Below are 19,117 nucleotides of genomic sequence, written 5' to 3' on the forward strand. Positions count from 1 at the left end.
TATATAACGATTTGGCCAAGTTTAAAATACTCTTTTTTACCAATGCTTTGAACTATGTTTCGTTAACCGTGCTTAATCGTAAAAACAATATCACAAGTAAATGTGTTTCTTTAAGAAATAAGAAGTATGAACAAGGAAGAATTCATTCACAATACACAGAACATTAAATGGGTTGATTGTTCTTTATTGATCTCCAAATTCAGCCGCATGAGGGGCTAAGTTAGTTTCCTTGTTTTTTATTCAACTCCAATTTAAGTGACTTTTGGGGTCACAAAACCCACTTGTGATGATTAGTCATAAGTTTCCTGCTTAATGGCCAGAAAACTTAGAATATTGGTGTCGATTGGGATGGGCTCCTCGTCTTTTTCGCACAGGGGATCAAAGCAGGCCGCAAAGTTGTCGAGCCCCACCCGGTCGGTCTCGATGATATTCAGCTGGATTTGGTTGAATCCGTATTCGATGAGGCCACCGCACTCCTTCAACGGCTGCACGCACTCCTGATTGAGAAGTATGGTAACCTTCGACCTGAGACACTTGCCAATCGCGAAGCCCACCACCCTCCAGTTCTGAGTTGGCAAGTCCGGATTGAAGAGCCGAATTAATTTAAGGATCTCCGCTGGGGAGGAAGGTTCCGATGGAATCAAAGCAGTTGCTCTGGGCCTAGTTGGTATGTCCTCTGCCTCCCAAACATCCAACCTGGCGCCTGGGTAGAGCTCCCCGAGCTTCGAGACCGCTTTCCTAAGGAGAGCAGCGGAACGCTGATTATCACACGTGAAAACTTTAACAGCGCCCTGGAACCAGCCGCAATCCCTGCACTTCGGTGGTGGTCCTGGGCATTCCTCAAGCACTTCCAAGGATACTCTAGCGAAAGCACTCTGTACGACTTTCCAAGCTTTCAAGGGGATCGTTCCCAGAGGGTCGCTTTTGTCGATGACTGCGATTAGTTTCCGGTTATCGTTCTCATCCTCGATGAGTGTCGGAGATGCGCTTCGGGACCTGTGTGACACCTCTCTTTCTTCCTTAATTGAGCTTCCACAATGGGGTGTTTCTTGCTTTATGAACTCCAGCGGGGGTCCCAGCTCCGGGCATTCGCCTGGTTCGGAGGCCTTATCAAAGTCTGGAAGTACTGCCCGTGCCCAGGCGACTTTCTCCTGATATTTGATGAATTCTTTCCTTGACACCATGTCCGACCTTATCGGTTCTTTTTTATCTTTCTTAAGAATGCGTCGCGCGTACTTACGATCCTGCTTACTACTGAGACGTTTGTCAAAATCGGCCGCGGAAGATTCTGTATTCCTTGATTCTTCGGCTGGGTGGGAGCTACTCGGGCCTGTGGTCTTGCGTTTACGCCCCATCGTTCAGTTTTTTTTTGAATTGATAGTAACTACTATAGGGTGCAGTAATTTATTCTTTTCAGCCGCAAAAAAACAGCAATTTGCTTGATTCTGAACAAATAAGATAGAATAGTTTTTTTTTTGCTGAGCTGTTGTCAAAGATTTGAATGAAAACACAAAAATATATTTCGGGGGCTACAAAAATATCAACATACTTAACTGATGATATTCTTCCTTTTTTTGCTCAAGACTGAAAAGCTGGCTATCTAATGACGGTGAAAAATTTATTGTTCTGTGCCTGCTTCACGTTAAAGCGCTGTCAGTTAGAAAAAAAAGATGGAGCTATTGACAGGACGTATGTAAGCATCGATTGCTATTTGCACGAACTATTGATAATACGCCAATCACACTTTCTCTCTGCATCAACGCAACTTATTTATAGTAAGTAAATAGGCTACAATAAAACGGAACATTTCGCATCCAATCTGCATCAATTTTGACATATTTGGGCGTTTTAATGCTTTTATGTTGTCAATATTGGATATGATATTTGGGTTATGGAATATGATTTTCGTCTGATTCTTTTTTCACTCTGTGTTTCATTTCCCGAACATCTACTTTTCATATGGTCTATATGAACACACCGCAATATTATTTTCGCAATTACTTGTTTGACGACTGTTTTCAGGAGGTAAAGGAAAAACTTATTGGGAAGTACTTTTCCACTTACAAAACAGAGGTTCTCAAAAGAATATATTCCAACAATAAAAACATGAATTTATTAATAACAACAAATTAATTTGTGATTTTTGTTTTTTATAGAAAAAAAGTTGGCAAAAGGGCCTCTTAAGTGAGCCTTTCGCTTTAGTATAAATGTTGTTATTATACAATGGAACAATATATAATAATATAAAACAGACAGAGAGTGCCTCACTCTTAGAAGCAGAATAATTCTATTATGTTATTGGGTTAACTCCGTTCTTTTAAATATGTTTTTCATATGTTTTTTGTTTTGCGAAATTTCCAAAATCGAAACTGAATGCGATCTAGGAAATTTAAAAGTTCCGCTATCTTAGTCGTGCTTGGAGTGTGTCGCGGCTAACGGGGGACGATGCCCTCGCTAGGTTAGGAGTAAGCATTCGCTAGAATAGGAGGGGGCACTCGCTAGGTCAAAATTAGCTTAACATTTTTTAAAAAATCCAAATTTGACGTGAAATAGCTAAAGTGCCAACACTGATTCTGTTACGCATTTCTGTTAGCTGTAAACACTTTCTGTACACTTTAAATTGTAGCGGCATTTTGCGCAAAAAAATCCGCGTCATCCATCTTAAATTAGTAGGCGATAAGACCTTTCCATTTGGACGCTATACATTGTTAAAACTGTGCAGTCTGACGAAAAGAGAGCCGTACAAGCTGGAATATTTGCCATGGACTTCGAAGGGGCTGACAGCGGCTTGGCAACTGGAATCGGTAGTCGCGGAGTTTTGCGGGAGATCAACAAAAACGATGGCGGCGTTAAGGTAAGCGGTGTGATCAGCTTGGAGGCGTGCCCCGGCCCACCGACCATGTGCGATTATGCCAAAACATTCACTCTCTGGCATGTGCACAAGCACCTCGTCTTCTCGGGTACAAAATGCTTCGATCGCAGGCTGTTTCTGCTATTTTCTCTTCCCCGCATTTCTACGTTGTATATGTTATTTACTGTCGTGTTTCACCAGCTCTGAGGCAGCTGTCGTCGACGAGAGCTCCCCAGTCGCCCAGTGCACGCCGGACGTTGTCCACCCCCAGTTGCCAGGTTTCAGATTAGCCAGTGCTCCACCCAGAAAATGGGCAATAAGCCGAGCAAGACAAAGAAATCGAAGGCTTCAGCAGGAAAAACAGCCAAAAGGCCGGACATCGGGTCAGGGAGTCTGGTATGCCAAGTGAAAATCCAACAATAGCAAAACTGAGGGCGCCGGCTGCCTCTCGACATTTTCCATTGTCCAGATGCTGGCCAATATTTGTATTGACCAGAAATAAAATGTATTATGTACATAGATCGCCAGACCGGCCATTTTGATAACGTGATTCATCAGGAAGTTCTCTATTGTGCTGGAATTGTGTCGGACTTACACAGAACATTGCAATGCTGCAGCTGGACGTAATGTCATTAAACTCTATTTCCCCATTTGACACCAACGATGGTCGTTGAAGAGGATCTGCAGATGGAGATTCCCCTTTTGCCTATATTGGTGTCTTCGCCTATTTATAGTTCAGTTTGTGTTGCCTTCTTCCAAAGATTTGTTTGCTTTTCTTTCTTCTATTTGTTGTTGCCTATTCGAACTTAAGTCAAAGTTTCGTATTCAACTTTTATAACTCGAGCCACCATGCGCCAATGGGTGATTTACGTCTCCGACTGTAAACAACGTATTCATTCTTGTATATTTTTAATATTTCAAACAAATCATTTTAAATGCGACAAATAGACCTTAATTGCACTCACTTTGTAACAGCTTGAAGTTTAAAAATAACTAATGCTTCATAAGAAACCTTTATTGTCAGACTGCAACTGTTTGAGATGATTACATTTACAGGCGTGGCATAATTCAACGCCCCCACATGTACATTGGTGTTGAATTCCCACTGGGTTGGGTGGCGGGTGATATCTTGTCACCTGTCTCGCACTGCTTAGCTAACGCTAAGGCCAGCATCGAACATCTAGCTCTTACCACCTCGTCATGGCCCATCGTGTGGGATTCCGTTTCACTGCTGGATTTTCTCGCCAAATATGCAAAGTCAGCCGTTGGGCAATGTGGAGCACTTCCTCGATTCGATCCGACTCGACTTGCAGATAGTGTGCCGTGATGCGCAACAATGGCAGTGGGATTGCATGTCACTTGGCATCCAGAAGGGCTACACCGAAAAAATGATATTAAATGTATGAATATGTGAATATTATTATAGAACAATTAAAAAAACACAGTTGAACTAGCATAACACAAATCTACCTGCATATACCAAGTTTTATGGTGTTATGACGTCCTAGAACATGCATAAGATTTCCGAGCTTGAGCTGGTGAAGTTTGCTCTGAGAAGGTTTAACAATAATTAAGAAAGCAATTAGGTGTGACGTTTTTCTAGATTTCCAGCTGTTTGCCAAAGATTTTATATATTAGCCGTCGTCTGTCGCCCTATTTTCGTATTCCCCATTTTTCTCTGCTCCTCTTTGAGTGTTTCGGCTTATTTGCGGTGTCTTGCATTTTTCCCGGCTGCCTTTGAGTCTGAACTGAGTCTAAGGCTTGTCTAGTTTTTCAGTTTTCCACTGCAGTTCAGATGGGAAGGTTGTCATTTGGCGCCCGCACTGTTGACGTTTCAGCGAATGACGTGCCACTTAAGCGGCTTATATAATTAAAAAGTGTTTGTTCGCCCACGCGGGCCTTGGCGATCTGCGATCGATGCAATAGTGACCTGGTCACCAATCAATGAGCATTGTCCGAGAAAAGCAAAAATATACAATTAGAACAAAAAAGTCAGCCAAGGAGGAGGCTACCGAATAAACTCAACATATCGAAGGGTATTGTGTTAAAACACATTTTTTTTAGTTTGAAACCCGATACGCTTGTTTATCCTTAAACTGAACAGTTTCACTTATTACTCAGTTTTACTGATGATTTATCGCTTGTTTATTAAAATAATTTTTAATGATTCAAACAATTATCCCAAATTTATTTGAGCAAACTTGCGAACCGAAAATTGGAAATTTAGAAAGTGGTTGTACAAAGTATTTTTTTGGCAATCTCATTAGTTAAGAATTTTAAACATAATTAATCAATGCTAATCAAAATTTTCCTATAACGAAAGACTTCTGTGGTTCAACCAAAAAAAAAATAGTATCATTATCCTAAAGTGTTGGATTCTCTAGGCGCAAACTAAATTTTAAAGAGCGGCAAGAGCCGCGATTAAGAAAAGAGAGAACTCTGCGTTGTGCTGATAAAGGGAGAACCGCCATGCGGCCTGCAAACGATCCCAACTAGCAGTAGTTCAAAAACATCCGGAACGTGTGTGGATGCCATTCAAACATTTCGCTCTCTCTCTGTCGGTTCCCACACTCTCACCCTGCCCGAAAACATTCGTGCATGTGGGACGCCGAGCGGAGCAAGGCAAATTGGAAACGAAAATATTTTTAAATTGATTTTAAAGACAGACAAGATCGGGAGCCAGCAAGAAGCGTACGCCGCACGGGTCGCGAGAATCTCGGCGGTGTTGTCGTTGCCTAATATAATAAAAGAGCGGAAGGCGGAAAACCTCAGTAGAGATTTTTCCGAGTAGGCGAGCCGAAATCTGTGCCACAACGGAACGGATCTGTGCCGAAAAAAGGTAAAAACACTAAAGGCCAACCAAGAAACTCGATCGATCCGTCTGTTTATGGAATCAAGTGAACCGCAAAGCAAATTGGAAGTAAATCGTGCGTGAGCGTCATGGACTTCATCGCAAACATCATGAAAAGACCTAAGAGCATCGCCACCACCGGTATAACCAGCACTCAGCCGGCCGACGTGGAAGCCACAAAAGCTGTCAGTCCTGATATTGATCCTCCCTCGCCAAGGGACAACGAAGGCGTTTCTCTTATCTCCACCGATCTGGGCACGCTGCTCGAGTCCGCTTCGGAGGACCTGGAGCGGTTGGAGGAGCAGCACTGCAGTCTGCTTATGGAGCCCATTGAACTTCCTATCGCAACCCCCGCAAACAGCGGTAGCAGTAGGGAAACCATCCAACAACTTCTTAGCGAGATAAACGTGAATCTAAACCAAGTCAGTGCCAACGAGATGGAGCACTTGCAGGCCATGAGTGGCGAGGTATGTCCCCGAAAAATACTTTGTGTGGAGAGCATGTCTTTTTGAAACGCACTGATACACCCTTCCAAAGGGCGTTCTAATTTGTGTTGGATGTTTTATCTTGGAGGAGAATATCTATTCTGATCCTAAGCGTTTGTCTGTTTTATGTGACCCAAAAATAGAGTTTGATCAGTTCTATAGAAAAATAAGTAGAAGTTAAAGGAACAGTTTCCAATCCATATACATTATGTATATTTCTTTGTCACGATAATCATCTGAATCGATCGGATTTCGTTAAGGGGTTATATACCTTTTTTTTTTTAAAAAAAACGAAAAATTTTTTAAGCTGAATCCTAAAGTATATCCCCTAGAGAACATTTTCCCAAATTTTTGAAGAGATCCGAATAATAGTTCGATAGGAAAACAGCGTTTTGAGGCGCGGTACGTCACTCTTTGTACCGCAACGTAAAACTTTGAATGCGATTATCTCAAAGTCGTTTTTTTCCAAAAGTGCCTTTGCTGTGACCGCGATTGCACAAGAACTATTTGATCGATCTTCTTCAATTTTTTTTTAAATATTCGTAATGATTGTGCCGAGTTCGTCATTGAATCAGTTTTTATGCGGCAATTTCGATTTTGCAGATAAGAAATTTTTAATAAAATTTTTAGAGCTCGAAAAATCAATTTTTTGAAAAAATTGTTACTGTATGCAGAAAAAACCAAATATTCTTGAAGTAATTCAATGACGAACTAGAAATAATACTAAACTAATAAAAATTTTTTGGTTTATTGATTTTAGTTGACCCGCTGGACTTCCATCGTGGTCACCGCAAGCCGCTATAACAAAAAAAGGGTTATGAGAGAATTGCCATAACTTCGAAAGTTATTTATATTTTTTTAAGAACAAACGTTTGTTGTGTCTATAAAAACATGTACTATCAATAAATAATAACCTCAGTATCATAAAATAATTGCTACACACCTGAAAAAAAATCCAAAGTTCCCTCATTTTTTTCGCTCAAAAAGGTATATAACCCCTTAACAAAAATATTTAATATTTTCGTAAAAAATTTATCTATCAGTACATCAGAAGCTGCCCAATTTTAAATTTTTTCCCAAGTTAAGATATAAACTTCAAATGCTCGTTTTATCTTTTTTAATTGTTAATTTTTCTCAAGTTTGCAGAAGAGACATTTTTGCCCGCTGCGAAACATAACATATTATTTCATTTGCTGCGCAATTTAATATTTTTCTTGTCTAAAATTAGTACAACCCAGAGGCATATATTTTTAATTGAACTGTATCGTTATTCTTGGGGAATGACGAAGTTTTCGATGTCTGGAGAGCTCAACAACTTTAAGAACCTTTTGTCTTGTCACAAAAAATAAAATATCAAAACCCTCATGTTTTCAAAAATTTGTTTAAAAAATATTTATAATTTATATGCTTAACATTCCTTAGACTTAAATAATTGAGGAATGAATAAAATATTTCCTTAAATAAATTTTACTATTAAGTTTGGTTGTGCATTTCGAGTTAGTTTACTTAGTTTATCCCAATCCCACTGTTACATGGACCCGCCTATTTTTCTGGTTTACACTTGCCCCATTCTCCGCTGACTTTAACCTTGCTGCATTCATCGTTCTCTAATGCGCTCTAATTAAATCCCGTGTGTAGAACATTGCACCCAAACACTGAAGAGACGGAAAACACGACGGATCCGGGCCGACCGCGCTGAGTCCGCCGCATGTTATTCGCAGTGCACAAAAGCTGACGCCGACCCAGTTTCACGTTCGTCTCCCCAACTTATGCCCCAAACCGCTTCACCGCCTTCCTCGCATATCCCCGATTTCTCACGTCTTGGCTGGCTTTTAAATTAATGACATTTGCTTGTCGACTGACCGACTGCGATGGCTTTTTACATGGGTGCTTTTATTGGCCCAGAGTGGGGTGTAGGTATCTACGAGATTTCTTGTGATTCCTCTATTGTTCCCCAGTTATACTTTAGATCGATTCATCATAGGCAGTTATAAATTATTTTCTTAAAAATAATTTTTAATACATCGATAAATGCTGTTTAAGTCCACAATATTTGGCAACAAAAATCTAATGTTAAGCGAAGCAACTGGGTGAAGGGCATTTGTTGCCTAGAACAATCTACCGAAAGCCCAGATGCAACCTATTTATGTCGCCAGCTGGGGTCCTTTCCTCTCTGCGTCAACAAAATTAATGAAATGCCCAAACAAGTGCTGATCTTCTTCATAATGCCATAGCTTGTTTACGTTTTACGCCTGCCAATTGTTTTGATTATGGTTTTTTTCCCCAACCCCAACCCAGTCCGGTTTATTTTTCATAACTTTTCCTTCGATTCGTGTTGCACGCGAGTCGCATTTTTAATTAATTTTCTTGCATTTTCTCTATTTTGGCAGCTGAGTCCGCTGGCAGTTAAGCCCACTCCCAAGCCATCGAGCATGGAACAGCAGAAGGCTCTGGCCGCTGCCCTGGGCCATCAGACGGCGGCAACGGGTTGCATCAAGCTGGATGTGGACGCGGTACCCAAGTTTGGAGGTCTTCCCGAGTTCGACGAGACGCAAATACCTGAACTGGCTCCTCTAAGTGCCGAAATGGAGGGTGAGTGGATCTATAGTTTATTTTGCGATTTCACAGTCTTTTAGATTTTGTTTATGCCAAAAATTGTTTGCTCTGCTATGTAAAATGTTTATTGTTACTGCGCAATGTATGTAATTATGAAACAAATTCAAACAAATCTTTGGATAAACAAATAAATTATTATGCTCAGTGATATAATTTTTTATAAACTTCTTTCTGCCACAGCTCAACTGAAATCTAATCATTCGGACTCGGATGTTTTTGTAGAGTGTTTATCGCTTCACAGCGAGCGTTATACGGGGGATCGGTCCGAGTTGGAGGCCTACTCAAGTGCCCTTAACGATGTTTTGGAGCAGCAGGTGTCCATCGCCTCGGCTGCCACACTAGAGAACGACTTCGAAGATCCTTTGGCGGTCAGCCAGCACAACGACGTTAGCTATGAAGCCATGGATGTGGACGATATCAACGAAACCATGGAAATGTTAAAGGATGTCCTAGGTCCCGAGGATCATCAGCTTTTACAACAGCAACTCCTCTGCAAATCCCAGCCAACTCCAGAGAAATATCCAGTGCAGATTCCTGAATTGCAGAATCTGGAAAGTATAGAGTTGTCTTCCGTCATGCTAGAACAATTGGAAGAAGCGTCTTCAAAACAACCAGTAATTACTGAAGAGATTAAGGAACCATCTCGACCGACGGACCCCACTTTGTCGGTCTTGCATTCCCTGCCTCAAATTGAGAAGACTGAAACACTAGAAAATGGGCAACAAAACAGGGAGGAACTATCACAAAACCGGGAGGTTCATTCAACCCACCCTCCGCCCCTTCAGGAGCAAGTGCCTCCTGGGGAACAAAAACCAGATCAGGATCTTCAGCAGCCTGAAGAAAAGGAAAGCGCTCCTCTAGAGTGCCCTGATCGGGATCAGCCAACTTCAGTGCTACCAGAAGCCACAATGGGGACTGGGATAACGGCAGGTGACCAACCCAGCTGCCTTGGGCAAAATACATCCCCAGCCGTGGAGGCCACCGAGTATGGAGTGACAGAAGAGGAGTTTGAGCCCATGGAAGTGGATGTCTCCGTGCGAGTGGATGAGGCCACAGTGATAAGGTCTTCTAACCAGCAACAAATGGAATCCAGGGCATCAATTTCAAACTCCCTTAGCTTGAACGTGAACGAAGAGAAGGAATCCGTTTCTCCACATCAGCCAAATCTGGATCATCAAATAGGCCAGGGAATGGTGGACCCAGAAGATCAAATAAAAATGGCTGAGTTAGAACCACCAGAAGTAAGAGCCCCAGCAGCTCCTCTTTCGCCGCCCATACCCACGCTTCAGGCCAAAAGGGAGGAGTTTCCCCTTTCTCCGCCTATACCTACACATCGCCCAAAGACAGCCGAGGAGCTGGAGTTCCTGGCTCTAAGGGAGTTGCCCTTGCCGGATGATCTTAATCCAGAGGAGGCCGACACCTTAACTATGCCGGAAATGGAACAACCTCTTCGTCACTCGCCAGTAGTAGCTGTCACACCTACGCAGAAGCGATCCACGACTCCTCTATCTTTGGATCTGGGCTCTAACAGCTCCGCCTGCTCCTTTGAACCCACATCGCCTAGTTTCCCTATCAAAGGGCCAGCGGAGAAGCCCTCGCACTTTCCTCTATCTCCGCACGCTCCGCCAGAGCGAAAGGAAATGCCCTACTTGGAGGAGGCTGTGGTAGAACCCTCTTTGGATCGCAAGCAAAGCGTTTTTGGAGCCGGAGCCATTGCTAGGTCTCCAGTGATCATCGAGGTAACGCAACCAAGTCCGGAGAAGCAGCAGCAACTCAACGAGACCCTGCCAATGAGCGATAATTCGCCCACACCCTTAAACGGGACATTTGACAGTGGCAGAAACATCCAGCACAAAACAGAGGCAGGTACTAAGGATATCGAGGGTTCCTCCACGTTTGCTGTCAGTCTTAAATCTGTTGATGATAACCAGAGACGCACGTTTTCGGTGATCCAGTCCACTGCGTCAGATGAGGAGGCCAGTTCCCGCGGGAATTGCACAGCGGAAAAGCAAAATCCACGTCGAACATTCAGCGTGGAGCAAAATGCATCACCGGCAATGGAGGCCACCGAGGATATATTGGCGACTGACGACATGGATGTGGATGTCTCCATGCGTGCGGACGAGATGAGCGTGACTAGGTCGCCCCAGCAAAATCGGAAGGAAACCCAAGCACCTGTTTGCAGCTCACCACCGATTCCCACACATCAACATCTAAAAAGACCACCCATCCACGAGGATAATTCTCCAGTTTCGCCAGTGGGAAATGCTACGGTCATCCTGGAGGAGCAGGCCCTGTCCGCCAAGGAGCAGGCCACTCTAAGCGCCAGCGATGAGAAGGACGACGTTTTTATGGAGCACTTTGGTGCCATATCTCCCGTGTCGGATGACATGTTCAAGACGCCGCAGTTCACTAGCAGTGGCTTTCAGAACCAGGCCAAGATGAAGGCCAATGCTGCTGGAGGTGAAATGGGGGGAAAAGCAGCTGCTGTGGTAAGCAGACAGAGGGCGTCCACAGCTGCCGAAGAGGAGCCGCTCTTCGATGCCGAATTCCAGGATGGCGCCAGCAACCAAAACTGTGAGTCAATAACCTTTTTTTATTTGCAAGGAATGTGTCATTACATGAAACTACAGTCAAACTTCGTAATCAGCTAATTACAATACGGTTTGTCCTTCTTGCCTTTTTCAACAACTGTTCCAAAAATTTTTTTTTAAGATTCGCAGCTTATGCGTAATACTGTAATACTTATGTATGTGGGGCTCATCAGAAAATTGTATAGTGTCTATAAATTTTAATTTAAGAAAGTTTTTGAGCACGGCGTACATATTTAAACAATTTAGACAACTTCGTAAAATTATTACTCTAACACACGAATCAAGAATTCTCTCACCTCATGCTAGAGACATTTCACCGTCGTTCTCCTAACAGAAGTTCCACTGTCATAACGGGTTCTTTGCATGTTCGTGACCTTAGCTCATCAGCACAGAACTCATAAACTTTTGAACTTGAAATATTATCGACGCCATGAACTCGAGAACCTAGAGTTCCTACTTCGTCGGCATGGACTTTATTGCGGGGATATCTAGCTGTAAAAATAAACCTATCACAAATGCAAGGCAATGAACCTGAACTTCAAATCGGGAAAGGGAAAACTGGGGGGAAAAACTTGGGAAGGCTAAAGAGGAAAACCAAAACAAAAGGGCACCACAACGCCCATTAGTAGCATAATTGTTTTTGGATGGCGGACTGTGAACTGCAGAAAACGATTTTTGCTATTACTATTTTTTGTTTTACTGCACGTTTTGTTCCCGTTTCCTGGTTTTGTTGTTTCTGCAAACTGCATTTATTTTTTGCTCTTTGATGGAAAATACCGCATTACGCTCTCTCTCTCTCTCCTGTTATTTTCCCAGTACTCTCTTTCTCTCTTGCTATCCCTTATCAGCAAAGTATCGTAGGCGAAGAAGAAGCACTTCGCTCACTGTGACGTCACCTTGTCTAATTGAAGAAACGTTGTCCGCTTATATTGCACGAGTATATGTGCCCCAATGACCACATTTATATTTTTGGTTAATTACCATTGCTTGTTGAGTAATTAGATAAACAATGAAGTAAACTAAGTAAACTTGTCCACTTCAGCATACTGTTTAACAGCAATATTGCAGACTGATATGCACAAACTGTAATATTTAAAAATACATCATTATTGGCGCCTTATTTATCGTTATCGCTGACTAGTAAAATGCATCTCTGGCTGTCTACCGCACTCAACAAGCAAGCCCAGATAAGATTAGACACATTTTCTATCTCGCTTCTTAATCATAGAAACTACAGGCTGGACTAGCTAAGAAAGGTATCTATTGTTGTATATGAAATCTGGTTCCGATTTAAAAAATTTATTTATAATTGCTTTTGCATGGTTTAGATAAAAAGTTATGATCGTGCGAAAAGGTTTTGGAAGCTAAGTATTGAAGGAAGATTTTGTTTGAAGAGTGCTTGATGCAGAAACAAACCATTTTTTTAAGTCTCTTCATAATTATTTAACAATTAAAAATTGTTAAATAAAAAAATTTATTTAATTTTACTACTAAATCAATCAGTTCTCCTTAAATGTATATACACTCGACCTTGTAAAAACTTGTAAATTTATTATATCTTAAATTTTATAAATATTATAACGTTTTCTCAAATATCTGTAAGGCAGACTTCGAAAATGATGGCTTGAATATTAGGCAGATAATTAATCGAGGTGTCACTGTGGCTCAGTATGCTCTCTCCGACGTACACACACCACCATCCAAGCGCATAGGAATTTAACTTAGAACTTGGTTATGCACTTTCCCCCCTCGTTCTGGCTGCAGAGCGAGAGAGATAGTCAGTGGGGTTTGTTTGGCAGGGGTGGGGTATGGGGGCGGACAACTCCAAACAGACAACGTGTACACAGCGTTCTCTCACTCGCACAAACTCTCTCTGCGCAGTTGCTGACTGCTGAATACGCGTCACTATTCCACACTCCAGTCAGAATTCAGGCTCGTCCGTTCGCCCTCTCGCTTGCTCGCGTGCGTGCGCTGGTTTTCTTATTGGACTGTCGGAGAGAAATGTAAGCAATAAGAAATTCCATTTCGTTTCCAACATCAGTCGTCGCAATATCTATCGGTACCCTGCTGCTGTTTATTCCTCGGATAAGCTTCTCATTCGGCAAATGTAAAGTTGAAAAACGCAATATAGGATATATTTGTTTGTTTACCAAAGCCAGAGACGTTCTATTTTGTTATTGGCCCACAATAAGTGCTTTAAATTAGAAATGTAACCAACAGCTGTGCAGAAGAAAACAACAAATAGGCATAAATAAAGTCGGAAGTTGTCTCTAAAGTCGCTAAGAAAAAATATTACGCGAGAGCGAGAGCGTGAAACTTCATTGTGTGATTTTCTCTGCGTATTAGTGAACTTTTAATACTTATGTGTATGTGCATGTGGGTGTTTTTTGGGAGCTGCGTGGCCACGGTTAACATTATTATGTGAAAAACTGTGGAAAATCTTGAAAATGCAAACCTTGTCAAAGACACGCAATTAAAATGCAGCGCAGTGTGCAAAGCTGCTCTCTCTCCTCTGCTCTCACTATTTCTCTTTTCTTCTCCTTCAATCAACCCACTTTCGGAAACCATTTGTCGATTGCATAAAATGAGTCACAAGTCGTTGTTTCCCTTTATTTTGTTTTGTTCCTCTTTTTCAAAACTAACAAATGCCCAAAACTAAAGCTATGTTCATGCCACCCTATATGTAGCTGCGACCTGCATTTTATATTTGGGTCTGCCCGGGTTTTCAACTATTTTTAAAGCCGACATCGCTGAGTTTCAGATTTGTTTATGTATTCTCTTTCTTTTCCATGTGCACTCAAAGAAAAATCCTGATACTTAAATTTGTCACAAATCTTTTTTAAGATAACTCCGGATCACAACCATTTCCAATTGTTTACAGTTAAAAAACCCTTCAATGTATACTTATATATTTTAGTACATATATATGTATTTTAGTACTAAACATTTTCTAAATAGTTTCGCGTGTAGGGTGAAAATATGCAGAACAGGCACACCTCATTTCGTGGCCCCTGGGATCTCGAATTGGGGTTCGGGGGGTTGAACAGGGAGGGACACTCGGTTTGAGTCATGTTACATATATCTCCGTTTTGTCGTTGTTCTTCTTTTCCGCTTTTGTTTTTTCAACAAGTCAGACCAAAAGGAATCAATCCCTCTCAAAGAAGAAAAACTTTTGTGAATACAAGTTGCGTTTAACACCAGTTTGACACATTTGTTTTATCCAATAATTACTCTGAGTACTTTGAACAAGATCAAGAAGATCTTATTGTGTATAGCCTTCATTATAAGATCTTCAAAAAGTCTAAAACAACGTGTGCTAAGCCTTAATGTATAGTTGGGGACTAAGAAATAAGCGGTGCTAACACCATTATAAAACCAGAAATTAACCATACAACAAATCAGTTGTGTTTAGATTCGGTGGAAGAGATAGGGAACTTGACATTAGTAATGTAACATTGTAATTGCAATCTTAAGTCTTTCCTTATTCTGTATTGGCTTTCTCTCCTACTCATTTCTCTTTTTCCCTTTCCATCTAATCCCACTTATTTTTTTAAGTTGCCATGTCATTGCTTTATTAAGGGGCGTGTTACCCATCCCTCCTCTTTCATTCGTATTTAATACAGAAACGGGGTATATTTTATCTAATAATGGTCCATCGCCTAAGGAAGGAGAGAAGGGTCGAAGGGAAAAACCTTGACGTTGACATTGATTTGAATTCAACAATAGAATCCGATACAGAACCGTAAAGCCAGTGACTAACTTTTGCTCTTGTTTATTTTCTTTTTTCCTCACAAAACAAACTGCACGCGCATGCACTCAACCACACATCCCCATTTACACCCGCAAACCAACGAACACCATCCATAGTAATACTGAACTCATCAGATTTCGATTATTTGTACACGAAAGGCAGCAATAATGCGCCCATCGATCGCAGTTCGCTGCTGCTGAAGTTTGACCCGCTCCTTAGAGCCCCTGTTCCCGTTAACCATCCGAGCCAGCAGGAGCAGGCTGCGCTGAATATTCTGGGCGCGAACCCAAACCAGAACAGGCTCCTCAGTCCCACGTTGGAGGAGCACGAAACAAGTGGCGGCAACCAGTCGTTTGGAATCGCAGCGAGTGCCAAAGACACCGCCAAAAAGTTGGACTTCAAACCGCCTGTGGATAGGACAAAAGTAAGCTATAACCTTTACTTGGTTTTAAATCTAATTCCCACATAAAACAGGCAAGTTACTAATTGTTACGAATTTTTCGCAGAAGCATGTTAAAATGAGTGTGGACGTGATTGACAACGATTGCAACAAAACCTTCGATAATTCCAAGTGAGTTGGAGGTGTAAGCGGGATTTTCGTTCAATATGCTATTCAATAATTTGTACATTTTAGCCTCAACACTGAGGACAAGACCCATACCTACAACAACATGGATGAGCTGGAGAAGAAAATCAAAAATGAAGTGTAAGTCCACTTTAAACGCAGTAATGAAGGCCGGCTTAGGTTCTTCTCTGTTGCAGAACGAGGTCCGAGGACATCGAGAAGAAGCTCAAGGAGGGAGAAGCGCGCGAAGAAGCTCTGATCAAACGCATCACGGAAAAGGACAAAACAAATGCTAAACTGAAGTGAGTCTCGTCCATTATGTGCAACATGCTACAAAATATATTTGTATCAGTAGGTTATTTAACTACACCGGTCGAAGCAAACGTATTTCCTGCAGTTTTAAAATCTAAAGAACATTGTCAAAGTTTATTTTTTATTTATTTTATTTTTATTTTTATTGTAGTTAGAATAGCTTATAAAACTAAATTAACTAAAGAAAGTTGCAGTACTAGCTGCTGAGGCCATCAACTGTCTGTACTTATATTATGTGATATAATGGTTTACAATTACAATAACATTTACATTATTTTTTACATTGTTATTTTACATTTTACAATATGTGTTGTCTTATTAGATTTTTAGTCCCCCCAGAGAAATCTGTATTAAACCTTACAAATCTGTTCGAAATCTGCTGCAACCAAAAGTCTTTTTGCTATTACGATTTTCAGACGATCGCGGTTGGAAACGCAAATTGGGTTTTTTTTTTAAATTTTATTTTTATTTATAAAAAATGTCTGATGAATTCAGGAACTTAACATTTATAAAAATACGAAAATAAATAGGAAAATATTATCCAAGAACTACTATACAAACTCTCTATAATTTACTGAAAATCCAGATATTATTATTTATTATTTTTGTCATTTTTTTGCAGCGGAGTTATTGAGGCGTATGAAAAGGCCATTGCGGAGCTGATCAGTGAGAAGGAGCAGCAGGCCCAGCTTCACGAGCGGCAATTGCAGGAAGTGCAGGCTGACCGGGACGCTAACTACCATCATCTAACGTCGCTGGAAACGACATTCTCCGATCTGCATGTGTAAGCGCTATCCCAAAGTGCCAGTTATTCTAGTTTGGCCCACTGACTTATCATGTTCTTGGTTGCAGGAAATACGAGAAAAGCAAAGAAATGACATCGCAGCTCAAGAGCAACGAGGAGTCTCTTTTGGCGGAGCGGAAGCAGATGATGGACAATCTGCGACTGCAGGAGCAGCGCTACGATAAGATGAAGAACCATGCCATGCAGCAGCTAGAAATGTAAGCTATTGATCTCCCATTACCAGCGCTCTTTATTAACCCTCTTTTTCGGCTTAGTGCTAACAAAAAGCTGGATACCTACGCGAGGGAGCACGCGGACGAAACGAAAAAACTGAAAGCTTTACTTAAGAAGGAGGAGGTATCGCGCGTCTCGATGACCGAACAGCTGCAGCAGAAGTCGCGTGAGAACGCCGATCTGCTCAAGATCTGCGAGGAGCTGATCTACGGCAAGGGACAAGGTGGTAGTAGTTAAACTCGGCCCGCGGATGGCCGGAATGTATTTTATATGTTGCTGTAAAACCGCACACACCCCATCACAACACTGTCTCATCCGGAATGTGGAAGCCATCTCGTAGCATGTCCGTAGATCTGTAACCGCGCCTCTCTCATCGTCATCTTCATCCGCATCATGGTGTAATAACTGCTCGGTTGCGTGCTCTTAACTGAATAAGAAAAGCACCATTGTATAATTTTGCCAAACCCACTTTTGTTGAATTTCAAGATGTACACCTAACGATTCGACGCATATTATACTTTTTCTAGATTTTTAGTTGACCCGCAAACACTCACTCACACAAGTCACAGGCAGACCCATTGCGTTCCGTTCGAGTTCCACTAGCCTTACGGGTCTGGTTGCCCTGCCCGGCATATGTTACTAATTCTCAATCGTGTCGAATCTGTCTACTGATTTATGTTCTATGATATTACCTGGCGGTGAGTTGTGCCCAAAAACTGTACTGCGTTTATGGTTTAGCAATTGGCCAGCGAAGCAAATCGATACTGTGTGATGGCAGCTAAATCAGCATACAAACGCAAATTATAAAGAAAAGCGTTCGCTTGAGGCGCGCCTTTATTAAATGTTTAAGTTTAACTTAGTTTAATTTTATTGAAAACTTGTAATAGTCGTACTAAGAATAACTCTGTATTACACACTAGTACTAAAACAAGAAAGCGAAAAAAACAAAAATGAAACATTAAAAATACACGCGAAAAAACTTATTTATGCATAAAAGTACATTTTCGTTTGCTTCGTTCAGCGCTTGAATATTGGTTTGCCCAACACTGGAAGAGGTTGCCTTATAGGAGAAATAACTAGTTAAAAGAAGAAGAAGAAAAGAACTAAAAGACCAGTAGTGCAGCTTTATTATTTTCGCAAAGCCTTGCAATTATGGCTTAGACCTAATGAACTTTATTAATTTGTATTTATCATAACCGAGTTCCAATTCATTTTCTGCTAGACATATCTAAAATTTTGGAATGAGCAGTCTATCATTTTTAGGCGATTTGAAAACTATACTTTCAATTGGTTCAAAGTTCAGAGCGAGTTTAAAAATAGAGCACGATAGCGGGCGCTGAAGTTTGTAACACTTTATTGTAGTAATCTATTAAAAAAAACACCATCCAATGAACCCCTTGAGAACTCTAAATGAATTTTACTTCCATTTATTACATTTACTGTACTCTAAGAACAAAAAATGTTGATCACTGCAGTGAGAAGTGAAGAAAACAAAGGAGAATTGTATACAAATTTGTACCCAGTCCATATAATCTGAAAAATGAAAAATGCTACTTCATAATATATAACAGCATATATATATATATTTTTCTAAAGTAGAGAACACAGGCGAAACACCCAGAAATGCGCTTACGGGAAAGAATTCTAGGAAACTCCGGAGTAAATATTGTAGTTTGACATTTGAAAACGAATGGATAATATATCAATGCGCTGTAAAAACACATAAATAGTATTAAAGCATGTCAGCACATATGAATTACGATGTGCTGAGCATGTGATGTACGTATAGGTGATCGAACGAGTTGCATTAATTAATAAATCAAATATGTAATTGAAATAAGCCCGAAACGTTGCAGTGGACCCTGTGTTTTATATTTGGATTGCTGGAGGTTTTGAATGCTTGTAAGTATAAGAGGGGTTACAGTTATGTTTATTGTAGCACGCTTTTAGGATCTTATGAACCGTTACTTTTTAGAAAGCATTGGAACCATTCTCTAATTTTGAGTATGCCGATGCTATAAAGTTTAAAAACTCTTGATAAGCATCTTCATTTAAGGGAGGGTTTTAAAAAATT

At 41.0% G+C, this 19,117-nt stretch overlaps 2 protein-coding genes across 9 annotated transcripts; one reads left to right on the forward strand and one right to left on the reverse strand.

The window, feature by feature from the left end:
- Window positions 1-163: 163 nt before the first annotated feature.
- LOC108091391 lies at window positions 164-1,672 on the reverse strand. 2 transcript variants are annotated; one of them, XM_017190574.1, is made up of 2 exons: window positions 1,550-1,672; window positions 164-1,445 (listed from the first exon to the last, which is right to left on the reverse strand). In XM_017190574.1, exon 2 carries the CDS (start codon window positions 1,353-1,355, stop codon window positions 291-293), a length of 1,065 nt encoding a protein of 354 aa, XP_017046063.1. In that variant the 5' UTR covers window positions 1,356-1,445; window positions 1,550-1,672; the 3' UTR covers window positions 164-290. The 2 variants fall into 2 exon arrangements, with proteins under 2 accessions (XP_017046063.1, XP_017046064.1); XM_017190575.2 differs by having other exon boundaries at window positions 164-1,483; window positions 1,550-1,670.
- Window positions 1,673-2,596: 924 nt separating this feature from the next.
- LOC108091379 (transforming acidic coiled-coil-containing protein 3) lies at window positions 2,597-18,891 on the forward strand. Of its 7 annotated transcripts, XM_017190554.2 has the most exons (11): window positions 5,518-6,169; window positions 8,578-8,779; window positions 8,984-11,380; window positions 15,265-15,572; window positions 15,655-15,719; window positions 15,783-15,854; window positions 15,911-16,015; window positions 16,648-16,809; window positions 16,878-17,027; window positions 17,085-17,266; window positions 17,571-18,891. In XM_017190554.2, exons 1-11 carry the CDS (start codon window positions 5,792-5,794, stop codon window positions 17,576-17,578), a joined length of 4,029 nt encoding a protein of 1,342 aa, XP_017046043.1. In that variant the 5' UTR covers window positions 5,518-5,791; the 3' UTR covers window positions 17,579-18,891. The 7 variants fall into 7 exon arrangements, with proteins under 7 accessions (XP_017046045.1, XP_017046046.1, XP_017046043.1 ...); XM_017190556.1 differs by lacking the exon at window positions 5,518-6,169 and adding an exon at window positions 2,597-2,854 and having other exon boundaries at window positions 17,085-18,891; XM_017190557.1 differs by lacking the exon at window positions 5,518-6,169 and adding an exon at window positions 2,597-2,854 and having other exon boundaries at window positions 15,307-15,572; window positions 17,085-18,891.
- Window positions 18,892-19,117: the final 226 nt, after the last annotated feature.

Source organism: Drosophila ficusphila, unplaced genomic scaffold, assembly GCF_018152265.1.
Source record: "Drosophila ficusphila isolate 14025-0441.05 unplaced genomic scaffold, ASM1815226v1 contig_791, whole genome shotgun sequence".
Lineage (NCBI taxonomy): Eukaryota > Metazoa > Arthropoda > Insecta > Diptera > Drosophilidae > Drosophila > Drosophila ficusphila.

What these genes read in the sequence shown, in the direction of transcription:
- LOC108091391 (XM_017190574.1), bottom strand. Translation starts at nt 1,355, where the DNA reads ATGGGGCGTAAACGCAAGACCACAGGCCCGAGTAGCTCCCACCCAGCC.
- LOC108091379 (XM_017190553.2), top strand. Translation starts at nt 5,792, where the DNA reads ATGGACTTCATCGCAAACATCATGAAAAGACCTAAGAGCATCGCCACC. An exon ending in CGCCTGTGGATAGGACAAAA is followed by an intron (nt 15,573 to 15,654) that starts GTAAGCTATAAC and finishes AATTTTTCGCAG; the next exon opens with AAGCATGTTAAAATGAGTGT. An exon ending in GCCATGCAGCAGCTAGAAAT is followed by an intron (nt 17,028 to 17,084) that starts GTAAGCTATTGA and finishes TTTTCGGCTTAG; the next exon opens with TGCTAACAAAAAGCTGGATA.